At 40.1% G+C, this 12,753-nt stretch overlaps 2 protein-coding genes across 3 annotated transcripts; both read left to right on the top strand.

Moving 5' to 3' along the window:
- The first annotated feature begins 3,239 nt into the window (after positions 1 to 3,239).
- gjb1a (gap junction protein beta 1a) lies at positions 3,240 to 8,550 on the top strand. Of its 2 annotated transcripts, none has more exons than XM_068600963.1 (2): positions 3,240 to 3,365; positions 5,603 to 8,550. In XM_068600963.1, the coding sequence occupies exon 2, from the start codon at positions 5,617 to 5,619 to the stop codon at positions 6,337 to 6,339; it is 723 nt and encodes a 240-aa protein (XP_068457064.1). In that variant the 5' UTR covers positions 3,240 to 3,365; positions 5,603 to 5,616; the 3' UTR covers positions 6,340 to 8,550. The 2 variants fall into 2 exon arrangements, with proteins under 2 accessions (XP_068457064.1, XP_068457063.1); XM_068600962.1 differs by having other exon boundaries at positions 3,240 to 4,024.
- Positions 8,551 to 11,256: 2,706 nt separating this feature from the next.
- gja2 (gap junction protein, alpha 2) lies at positions 11,257 to 12,508 on the top strand. The gene has a single exon (XM_068600072.1). The coding sequence runs from the start codon at positions 11,257 to 11,259 to the stop codon at positions 12,325 to 12,327; it is 1,071 nt and encodes a 356-aa protein (XP_068456173.1). The 3' UTR covers positions 12,328 to 12,508.
- Positions 12,509 to 12,753: the final 245 nt, after the last annotated feature.

Here is a 12,753-nt window from a genome sequence, read left to right as displayed (position 1 = left end):
GAGTAACACTTTATGTTTAAACTAGTCACGACCAGTTGTAACAAGAAGACATTGCTTCAACTTCAGGGATCACAAGCCTGAAAGGATGTGAACAGCAAGGTCGCAATAGTGGATTTAAGACCAGAAACAGAAATTAGGTGCTCTTGAGCAAGGCCCTCAACCCTCATCTGCCGCAGTGAACAACAGAGCCGTCTCTGTTTGTGATGTGCAGCTGCCCGTGTGGACTTTTCTGAAAAACATGAAATTAAGGTTACACTTGCCTCTATATTTAATTCATAGATCTTTAAACAAACTACGGCCACACTGTGTGTTGGAGGAACATTTTAATTTCAAAGAATGTCATGATACAGACTCATCTGCAAGGACAGCTATTTAAGATATAATCTTTTATTAGTCTCGCAGTGGGGACATTTACAGGATAATTATTCATTTTGAATAATTATTAATGTGCATTGTCCTGAACATATCACAACAACATGATTATTCCACAGTGAGACTGGTGTGACACCTGCATGTGACTGGGTGTGTTCCTACATTTAGGTTTAATCACCATTACATCACTGTTTGATCACAGGCAGCTTCAGACTTACAGGACACAACTAAGATCACATGACTCAGCTGTTTATCAAGTCTGTAAATAAAGGCTGATGACAAATATGAGAAAGCATTCGAATGATTTGACGTATTTGCAGACTTGTTTCTCTCCGCAGAGGCCTGTGCTGAGGTGTTGAGGAATGTCGAGTCGGATCACCTCACAGATTGCAGTCTGTGCACTGTCACTCTCCCAAGACTGAATTCTCTTCTGCAGAGGAAAGGAATTGTTTTTAAAATGTTGAAGGCTGAGGAGCCAGACTCTGAGCGTTGGCCTTTCCAACATTAAGAATGTATTACACTTTTGATTTTGTTCAACCTTTCCTTGTTTTAGGTTTTGTTTTGTATCTATAGTTGTTTCACTCATAGGAACCTGTAACATTACTAGCATTTCTTACTACTACTACTCACGCACACGCACACGCACACGCACACGCACACGCACACACACACACACACACACACACACACACACACACACAACACAACACAACACACACCGACATAATCAAATTTTCTTTCTTGTTTATAATGTGTGGTTATTGTTGTTATTATACATCATAATATCTTATGAATAGATATTGTCAACAATATTACATTACTTTATAATAGTGTCTCTTCCTGCACTGTGATAGTATTTATCTCTGTCATGTGTGGTGTGTATTACTTCATATTGTGCAAAAAAACAACAACTATAACTATAGATGTATAAATGTTGCAATGACTTTAAATGACCTCCTGATGTCACCATTCAGTCTGAACTGACACAGCGGACCACAGCGTTGAGTCTATTTCAGTTAATTCACATATCAGTGATACTTTTTTCTTTTACCAGGGAATAAAACTTTAGAGGTGTATCTGAAAGGCTCCATCCATGAACAGGTCAGAATATTTTGGGCCTTCATTTACAAAAACAACATCAGGAGTGTTCGAGATGTTGGAGAACAGCTCATGAAGGATTATTAATCACCTTGGCATCCCATAGGAATGTTGCACCTAACTGCAGCGCTCAGTAACAGTACCTCTTTGACAGGCAGCAGCAGTAATTAATGTCTCACGTACGAGCGTGCCTTGTGATAGCGAGCCATTTATCCAGTGGAGGACAAAGTACTCTGATCTTTTACTAAAGTTACAATAGAATTAAAGTAGCAATACCACATTGTAGAAATACTCTCTTATGGGTAAAAGTCCTGTATTGAAAAAATCTAACTCAAGTAAAAGTATTTGCATAAAAAAATACACCTAAAGTACCAAAAGTAAAAGTATCAGTAAGCAGAAGGGCCCTTTTCAGAATCTAAAATTATTATATCATGGGATGTAAAACATGTATTTTGTATTAATACATAACAAAATATACTAAATGCAGTGAAGAAATTACAACATGTGTCTCCAAAATGAATAGTAGACGCATAAAGCAACAAAAATAGGGACGTTAAGCGAGCAAAGTACAAGTACAGTAAAAGTACCTCAATTAGTTGTACTCATAGTCCAACTCTCCCTTGATCAGCATTACAACCGTCACACAAACACACACACGCACACACACACACACACACACACACACCCACACACACACACGCTCACACAAACACACACGCACAGCAATAGACTTAAGAAGACATTTATTTCCCGGAGACCTGAGTTGAAGCAAATTTTATTCATCTGATTGAACTGTTGTGCATATGGACGTTAAAGTGATATTTTGCTTGCATTTAATGCAGTTGATCATAATAGGATGCTTCTAAAAACTACTTTCCATTGGTTTCGATGATTCTGCTGACTGCCAGTTGTGATCACATCAACAGAGTTCAGACTGCTGTTGCCAATAGCTTAAAATGAAGTCCACATGGTTGATAAAGGATCAGTATTGGCCCCCTTTCAGTATAAATGTATCTATTTACCAAATCAACAGTACAATTTTATACCATTAAAAGATGTTAACAGCAGACGCTAACCTTCTTCATTCAGGTCACTGCTCTTGACCACCTCCAGACCAATTTAATGAATCGTTAAACAGCATGGAGCTTTAATAGCCCCGCTCAGATCTTTACTTGTATTAGAAATCTCGTAATGCGGTAGAGCATGATCAATTTAAGCTGTTGTAGATAATAAAGTTGCGAAATGCTTCAATACATAATTGTTTTTAAAGTGATGTAGACGTCGTTGAACACCTCACGGCTACCAGTGAGCTAAAGAGGTCTTTCTAAAAAACAAGACAATAATCCCACAGGAATACGTCAAACTGTGGCAGAGAGTGAGCAGGTTGAGTCAGGGGTTAGATATCAGGCGGGCAGCAATAATGTGGATGTAAAGGCTAAGTAGAAAGAAAAAGATAATTATTTTGATCATACATTCTTGTTCTCTTATCTTGAGATGTTATGGGTCATTCTTTGTTTTAGACCTTTGTGTTTTACTTCATATTGCGTCAAAAACACCCTCCACTTCCCCTGCAGAACACAGCACAATGAGGAAGAGAGGACAAACCGCAGTCCCCACACAGATTCCTCAGCTGGGCAGAAATTTAAACGTTTGATCTGAATTCTGAAGCCGTTTGTTTGGTGCCTGTAAATGGGGCTATTGTATGCAAATATTGCGCACAGAAGCATATGACCTCTCCAGTGCAGGGCAGTGGCTAGTGTGAGGAAAATCATTAGCAATGCAAAGTCATGGTGCTCTGATACTCTTGTTCACAGTCACAGATTGGGGGGAAAAAAAATCTGCTAATGTTAACGTAAATGTTTCTGGATGTGCTTTATTCTAAACTACAGCTGACGGTAAGTCTGCTTCATTTCAGATCATGTAGCTCGGACAAGATAGACTTTTATTTAATTGTGTTCAGATGGTGAATTTGTGTTAATTGGTTGTTTGGGTAAGTGTAATTTGTGCTTGTTATGCACTTTGTTATGTTATGGTTTGACTCTCAAGAGTTTGTTAAATGTGTGCTTGTACAGTTAGTGACAGATAACACTGTGACACTCCAGCAAGAATGTTTTTTTTACAGATATTTCATAACAACAATTCTTATGGTGATAATCAAACAAAACAGTATTTTGGCATTCCTGAGTCAAGCACAAAGTGGACTTGTCATGTTCTCTCAATAATCATAAGTTTGGAACCAGAGGATTCCTTCTTTGATAAACATCAAAACACTTTAAGACCACATATTATATACCTTAAGATAAAGTAACAGTATTAGACACCGTTATGTTGGGTGCAGATGCCCACTTTGCATGCTACACCGTGGCGACTGGTGAGAGCATGTCACATGACACATGGTGCCAGACTTCAGTGTTGCACTCTTAAGCGGCCTGCCAACTGCAGAGGGGAGCAGAGAGCCTTCCTTCTTCTCTGGATTCACATCCATGCAAAACCAGCGGGTCAACTTTGTCGTCGACGCTGCCTCCTATGCCTCTTACGCCTCCTGCTGAGCCGGGTAACCACTCTGACATTTAAACTAGACGGGAAATTCAAGCATGTGACGAACTCAGGACAACTGATAATGATCAGCAGAGTAAATACAACATTTTGATTGATTTGTAGACTTGGAATTAATTCTGAACTTGAGAACCTTCACATCCAAAGTTCAATTTTGAGTGTATACATTTCTTTAAGAGTAAATTATTATGTGAACTACCATTTGAATCCTGAATCTGCACCTCGGCATAAGTTGTGTTTGTGTTTGCTTCTAAATATTTAAAAGTATTTCTCGCCTCTTTAATAATCTTTTAATGTTTGGAGTTTCTGGTTGTCGCTAAACAGATATACAACAAAAGATAGGAAATTTAACCCGTAACCTCTTTTCTGTGAGGCCAAAATGTTAATTAAGCTGCCCACTATGTTCTCGATTATTCTGCTAACAGCTTACAATAAAACTATTTTTTTTAATGGCACAAATTCCTGTCTGTAAAACAAAGAAAAACAGTACAATTGAACTTGTGAATTGGCTATGGCCAAAAAAAACGTTACTGGTATCTGGTTCATTTTCTGTCAATTAAATAATTGATTCATCACTTTTTTATTGCAGCTTTAAAATCTGCCGTGACTTCAGCCTCAGGTTATACTTTTAGGCGGTTGCAAAGAGCTGACGGAGATTCAAGACAAGGAAATTTATAAAAGAAAATTATTTTTTAAAAAAAATCTGTGCTGGTTTCTTCTTGAGGCAAACAAACATTCTCAAAGCTCCTCATAGGTCCCTATTTTCTTTACCCGTCGACTTCTGCGTTTTTAGGAAATGTTGGATGTGAAAACATTGTATTTTCAAAAAGATAAAAACTTGCCTCGTGGAACCTCAAGAAGGGCGATGCCTGATGGTTTGATGTTACTTCGGCCGTGCGGAAAACTCTTGTGCATTCATCAAACAAAAATATGGCTTGAGTGGTAAGAAACAAATATAAGTCAAAAGAATATGCTAAACTATAGCACTTTTTGTAATTAAAGTGACAATATACTTTAAAACAGTATTCAACTTTTAATAAATAGCTGTACTGCTATTCCATTTAATAGTGGAAATGTCAAACATGAACATGAAGGAACACTGATGCATTTTACGTTTCTTTTGTGTCTCCCTTCATAAAATGAGTGTTTAAAAGTATTTTTTTAGAATCTCTCCAGCTCTGTTTATTATGACACATGTCTCTTTGACTCACTGGCGTTATCGGCACATCAGGGTTTGGTTTCCACTGGACGAAGTCAGACAAGGACGGATTTTGCTGGAAGGTTCAAATTCATGAAAGACTTTGCCTCTTTTGCATCTCTTATCAATAATTATCAAGATACAAAAAATAAAAACTATTTTAGACAAAGAAAGACACAAAATAGGAAGAACTATACTTATATTTTCACTGTTTTTTCTAATTTTGTGTTTACAACAGATTTGTTCTGTTTATTCTGCTGTTGGTCTTGTGTTGCATTGTGTTCTTTTTGCTGTGGAAAAGCTTACTAGCACATAAAACAAAACATATTTAGCACAATATTCTCTCAGCTGTTGACCGTTTGATGTATTCTCCATCAGACCAGGAACCAAAGATGAACTGGGCCTCCTTTTATGCTGTCATCAGCGGTGTGAACAGACACTCCACAGGCATTGGTCGCATCTGGCTCTCTGTCCTGTTCATTTTCCGTATCCTGGTTCTGGTGGTGGCAGCGGAGAGCGTGTGGGGCGATGAGAAGTCCGGATTCACCTGCAACACCCAGCAGCCGGGCTGCAACAGCGTCTGCTACGACCACTTCTTCCCCATCTCCCACATCCGCCTCTGGGCACTTCAGCTCATCCTGGTTTCCACCCCCGCGCTGCTGGTCGCCATGCACGTGGCCCACCGCCGCCACGTCGACAAGAGGCTCTACAAACTGTCAGGGCGGTCCAACCCCAAAGACCTGGAGCAGATAAAGACCCAGAAGATGAAAATCTCTGGGGCTCTGTGGTGGACGTACGTCATCAGCCTGGTGTTCCGCATCGTCTTCGAGGTCACCTTCATGTATTTGTTTTATATGATCTACCCCGGTTACAAGATGATCCGGCTGGTGAAGTGCGACTCGTACCCCTGTCCCAACACGGTGGACTGCTTCGTGTCGAGGCCCACAGAGAAGACTGTCTTCACCGTGTTCATGCTGGCTGTATCAGGGGTTTGTATTCTGCTCAACATTGCAGAGGTGATCTTCTTGGTGGGGAAGGCCTGCAGTAAGCATCTGCACGCAGCTGGAGACTCGACTGTCGGGGCTTGGATCCAACAAAAGCTCTGCTCGTACTAACAAAACACACAGATTTCATACTTGCACAAAAGGACATACATGTGAAGTTGGATCCAAGCGACAGCCATTGATTTAACTTGTGACTAAGGTGCATATCATACACTGTATATTGCAGTTTGACATGGGATGATTTATCGAGTGGTTTAAAATCTCAGAGCAAAGCATTAAATTGACCAGACTGGAGATCATACTTTGAAGAATTCCCACAGGAAATACAGTTTACATCTTCTGTCTTGATCCTAAAGACTGTACACTGCAGCTCTTTGTACTGACACGATATTATAGCTTGATGTTAGGCCAATAGCGATCAATTAAGTAACATCTTAAGAAGAAATATGCCAACTGACCACCTTACAGGCTTTCACTTTCATGGACTTTGATATCCACAATGATGGACATTTTTCTGGTGTTGAAAGTATTTAATCATGAAATGTGACTCACGCTATTTAAAATAATCAGTGAAGTGTGCCGGAAAAACAATGTAGTAATATTTCAGGCATTTGTATTTATAATATTCTATTATTTACATTAAATATGATCACAAACATCATGTGTTTGCCTAATCACCATGGATCGAGTCTAATGGACTGCAGGATTTTTGTTTTTTTGTCTAGTTTTTATAAGAGAGTTTTACTAATACACGGATACATCAATGATGTGTTAAAAAAACAGATTCTTTACTTCCTTCAGATAAAAAAAGCCCAAATAACCCATATCAAAAGCCTTTTTGAAATGTACTACTAATTCCTTAACATGTTATATAACCCTTGTGCCTCACTGGTGACTTCTTTTGTCTCTTTAATTGTTGTTGCGATGTTGTGAGGGTTTCATTTTCTCCTATTATGGAAAACGACCTCAGCTCCCATATTACACCATGTAAAGCCAAAACACTCAGACCCCTAAGGACAACAATGTACCCATTCAGACCACAATTACTGAACCCACAGCCATTACAGCATAACATTGTGTATTATATTATATCCAGCATTCAATCCCGAACCCTGGTTTTTAAATTGTAGTAATTTTATCAAGTATTTGACCCATAGGGTGAATAAATACTATTTCCCTGGTTTGAAGTAGCATTGCTGCTGTATTATGGAGCACGGCAATGTCTGATGCAATGCATCAAAATCAGCTTTGTCATTGACATATCCCAGACTATGAAAAAAAATCACCCTAGCATTTATAATACACAGAATAATCATTAAATCACAACAGCGGTGTTATGCCTTTAAGTTTTTTTAAAGATATGATATGCAGTATTTTCCTAAAAAAACAATACACATGACTGACACAAAATGAATTCTTCTCAATCGTTATATATGAACAACTAGTGTCAGGAAACCTGCCCTCTGGCTGCATTTTCTCTCTTATTCTTAGTTTGCTGTGTTCAAGACATTTCAGCAAAGAGCCTTTGGGCTCCGTATGGCAGCCCCTCCTCGTTCCCACGTTGTCAAATACCTTTGTCACGCCCTCAAATATCTGATACCGAGACAGCCTTTAGGCCTTTGATATAAGGCGGTCCACGGTTTGTCGACCCACAGGCTGTGACATTGCATTGTGTTTGTGTGTGCTTCAGTGTTTTCCCTGCATGATCGTGCAGAGTGCAGCAAACGATGTGTCAGTTTAACCAAACAGACCCACCTCCCCTGCTCCACAACGGTACCGTCAAGAAACAATCAGAACATAACATTTAATTTGTCTGATTTACTCATTTGTTCTTGCTCCCTCGCTTCATTCAGTCTCCAGCTTGCTTTGCTCTCATTTACGTAGTATTCAGAGAATGATAACATCATTGTGTTATTTCCATCACAATGGAGGCATTATGTTAACACATTGGCATTTAAAGGGTTAAAATTCTGAAAATGAATGAACATTTGGTCGTGATGATCAGGGCTAAAGTTGGTAGAAAGGTTTAACTTTGCGAAAGTGGAAACTGTCGTGTTTGTCAGTTACTTTTCAGAACAACATTTATTTCTTTAAAGTGAGGCACAAGGGTTGAATGTATTAATTTTGAAGCTGGATGTTTTCATGTTGTCAGTAGACAGTAGAATAAAATCAACCATAGTTTGTGTAATTGTGTAATTCTTAATAAGTTTTCTCTTTAAACCCAATTCAAAAACAAAGGACTACCATGCTGACATTACTTCTGTGAATTGTCTGTGACTTCTTAAACTGTCCATTTGACTCTAATGGGAGCGCTCCAACATAAAAGAGGTGAACATTGTTCTGGTGTACAGTATTTTAATAGGATTTCATGAACTTAATCTGCAACTACAGTTTTGAGGGCTAATGAAACTTCCTCATACATTGTAGAGTAGTGGCCATCTCTAGACATGAGATCTTGGGAGCCGCCCTGCCACCTGTGAGGAAACATCTCAGGCGGTTTGGGTTCCTCTTAAGCTGCTTCTGAAGGCCAGAGAGCAGAGTTTTGTGTTATCAATAGCTCGACCATGTAAGGGGTCAGTGTGTGGGTGACAATAGTTGACCTACCGGACAGCTGGACCTGAAGTGACCAAGCATGAGGGCATTTCTCCTTTTATGGAACGCGTCGACACACACCATCTATATAATGTTTAGACTGTTGTGAAGCATATCGCCAGCACTGAACCAAAAATCCAATTCCTCCAATCTGGTTTTCATGCTTGTAACTAGTGTTAGTGTTGGCTGTGTGTGAGCATGTGCTTCTCAGTACCACCAAAACGTTTTGATGAGGAGATTGTCAAAGGGTATTTATAGAAGTTCATCATAAGGAGGCTGATTTTGATTCATTCATCTGTTTTATTAGCTTTTAAATTGACCCATTGCACAGCATTTTGTTTGCCATGCACAAAACATTTATTTTGGCAAAACCGTTATAAAAGACAACATAAATTTGGACTTTTAACGACCAAAAAGCACGAAAGACAATTAAAAGATACAGTGTTGTCCTCTTAGCCACCTGTAAGAGACGTAATTGTTTATGACACATACACACATTATTATAATGTTAGGTATAGGTTTTTATGATATATATGTGTGTTTTAATGAAAATAAGCTGAGGAAATACTCAAAGTATAAGAAGAGGACCTGACAGTTGTTGTGTGTACACTGTGTGAGTAAATGTTACGTTTCACCGCGATTGTGTGGTCTGCGCCACAGCAACACAATGCTGCTAAACTTTGAGTTGATCCAGTTGACATCACACAGACTGAAGAACAGAGTCAAATTTAAGCTTCTTTTTCTGTATACATATTACCACCACGGACAAAGCTTATCAGTCACTCAACAAGCAGCAACGCTCGCTGCAGTGCTGAGTGAAGGCTCGACGGTGTCTGACGCTCCTCTACACTGTCAAGGGTCACCATGAGAGTGACAACAAAGCCACTCCCATCCCTATGAATTATATTTAGATCCTACCGACATGCAAGCCTAACCTGCATCCTCACTGGACTCTCCAGCTGCCACTCCGTTGAACGGTAACACCTCTTGAGCGAAGGGGTTTTATACTTTTCCTACAAGTGGAAATGTTTTCATCTGTGCTGGCGCAGAGACCAGAGGGGGTTTAGTTGTGGAGGCTTGTTGAACACTGGGCATTGATTAGGTCAGAGTGGGAGTGCAGCAGGCGGGATCAGAGAACCTCCGGTTAAAACTGTCTGAGAGAAGTTTATCTCGCCGTTGCACTTTCTTCAGGAGAACATGGCCTCTCTGTGAACGGAAGAGGCCAAGTCAACCACTGACTCTGGATTTGCACTGCTGTCGGAGATGAACATTATCAGGTATGTTTTTCTTCACGAAGATACCCAAGATAATCTTTTAAATGTCTAACTTAATATTCAAAAATATGTGTGACTGATCTGATTTAAAATAGCCATCCACAGTAGTTTGTCTGACTGGAATACTGAGTACTCAGTATTAGGTACACTAAAAACGGTTACGACTGTGTGAAAAGTTTTGATCCTTTAAAATATAATTTCGTTTCTGGTCGACAATTTCTAGGTGTTCCGATTCCCAATATGTGTACTTCTGGTCACAAGGACTAGTACAACTATTTTTAAAGTACATTTTTGCCTATGTTGTAACCAATAGGCCCCTGAAATCTAAACTAGATGCCTAATTCTAGAGTCGCGGAGCACTGTCGGCTACTGTGTCACAAGATCGAGGAGTCTCCCCTGCCTGCTCCAGGGCTTTCTCTCACACACAGTCAGCTGTGTCCTTGCCCTTTTTATTAGCCTACTTTGGATCGGGCACAACCTCTGGGAATACAAACAGTGAATTCATAATAAATCAGTGTCTCCATCAGTAAATCTCAGCTGAAGTACAGTAGTCTTTGTGGAGTAACAGTGTTGCAAAAACAAATGCCATATTTATAATGGTTAACATGGAATGCCATGCGTAAATCGCCAAGAAACAAAACGGTTTTGACATTATGTGCTTATTGATTCAGATGTGATTATGTGTAGATTGCCAACTTAAGTTATTTTGAAAAGGATTCAGATATTGAATCAACTCACTCGATAAGATTTTTGTCAGGTTTCCCATATTAAGTGTGTGACATAGGAATGGTGCATAAGTGTCATTGATGTCAGGTTTATTTGGATCCCCTTGTGACCACTTACTTCTAAATTTCTCTTTAAATACTCCAAATCACCAAATCTACTTAAACGTGGCTCTCCACAGCTTGTTTCCGTTTCCCCAGAGTGGTAAAAATCAGTTATTGCTGATTTAAATTTCTATATGTTAGTATATTATAGTAGTAATTTTTTGATTTCACAGCAAAACCATATCAAAGCAAGGGCCTGGTTTGTAGTTTTAGTACTGCACCAAGTCTTGAAGTCTTCCACATTAATGTGGGTTCATTTTAAGCAATTACATTTATTTTTTACAGGTGTTTCTCCTGGTTTTTTCAATAAACTAAGTCTTCATTTGTGAGCCAACATGGGGGACTGGAACTTGTTGGGCAAGCTGCTAGAGAGTGCACAGGAACACTCCACCGTTGTGGGTAAAGTCTGGCTGACAGTGTTATTTATCTTCCGCATCCTGGTGCTGGGATCCGCCGCAGAAAAGGTGTGGGGCGACGAGCAGTCGGGCTTCACGTGCGACACCAAGCAGCCCGGTTGTCAGAACGTCTGCTACGATAAGACCTTCCCCATTTCTCATATTCGCTTCTGGGTACTGCAGATCATCTTTGTCTCCACGCCAACTCTCATTTATCTGGGCCACATCCTTCATCTGGTCCGCATGGAGGAAAAGGAGGACCAGAAAGAGAAGGACCTTGCCTTGCAGAGTGAAAAACACCAGCAGCTACATGTCACCAAAGCCAAGAAGACCCCAGTCAAAGACAACCTGGGCCACGTGCGTTTGAAAGGCGCACTGCTACGAACCTACATCTTCAACGTCATTTTCAAGACCCTGTTTGAAGTGGGCTTTATTGTAGCTCAGTACTTCCTTTATGGTTTCGAGCTTAAGCCGATGTACACCTGCGACCGCTGGCCTTGCCCTAATATGGTGAACTGCTACATCTCTCGACCCACTGAGAAGACCATATTCATCCTGTTCATGCTGGCCGTGGCCTGCATCTCTCTGCTGCTCAACCTGGTGGAAATGTACCATTTAGGTTTCACCAAGTGCCACCAGGGTTTTAGATACAAACGATCGCAGGCTGCAGGTGAGGCTCCCAAAGCCCTAAATGAGGTGGTCATGCCATATGTGCCGAACTACAACTTCTTTGCTGGTCATCCTTCAGTGCCTGAACCTTTCCCCGCGGACTCAAAGTACAGCATGGCAGAGCCTAATGCTGCCTACAGCCCCTATAACAGCAAAGTGGTTTACAAGCAGAACAGAGACAATATGGCGGTGGAGAGAAAAGGTAAACCAGAGGGAGACGATATGAAGGAAAGGAAAATCTCGAGCACTGTCTTTGAAATGCCCATTGAAAGTCCGCGCAGAAACAGTCAGTCAAGCAAGCACAGCAATAACAAGAGCAGACTGGATGACCTGAAGATCTAGGAGCTGTGTTTTTACTCAAGACTCAGGAACAACATGCATTTGTCTGTAACATGTTTTTGCATAACAATGGAAGACTATTACTGGCAACACTGTTGAGTGACCACAAGATTTGAGAGTTCACACGGACAGCTTTGTACAATTAGAACATGTGAGAGTCCATTGCAAACAGGCTTTAAAAGAACATACTGACCCATACAAACTTTTCTCAGAAGTAATCCTGAGCGATTGAGTAACAGGATGTTTCTTAGAAGGCAGGGTTGAATATGATGAATTTACTATGAGTTTGCGTATGACGGACAAGCTTTGCGTTTAACAACAAGCTACATTTCTCACTTAAATCATAATTTAATGAATTCCTCTTGTGGTTTGAAAATATCAACTACAACAACAATTTTGTATTTGTTGTCAAAATTCAATTGTTTACAA

The sequence above is a fragment of the Clinocottus analis genome, unplaced genomic scaffold, assembly GCF_023055335.1.
Source record: "Clinocottus analis isolate CAN_PGR_092001 unplaced genomic scaffold, fCliAna1.0.p SCAF_5, whole genome shotgun sequence".
Classification (NCBI taxonomy): Eukaryota; Metazoa; Chordata; class Actinopteri; order Perciformes; family Cottidae; genus Clinocottus; species Clinocottus analis.
This window is presented reverse-complemented; position numbering and strand designations above follow the sequence as displayed.

Excerpts from the sequence above, each read along its gene's own strand:
- gja2 (XM_068600072.1), top strand. The coding sequence starts at position 11,257 with ATGGGGGACTGGAACTTGTTGGGCAAGCTGCTAGAGAGTGCACAGGAA.
- gjb1a (XM_068600962.1), top strand. The coding sequence starts at position 3,997 with ATGCCTCTTACGCCTCCTGCTGAGCCGG. Across the intron at positions 4,025-5,602 it reads TACGCCTCCTGCTGAGCCGG|ACCAGGAACCAAAGATGAAC; the intron begins GTAACCACTCTG and ends ATTCTCCATCAG.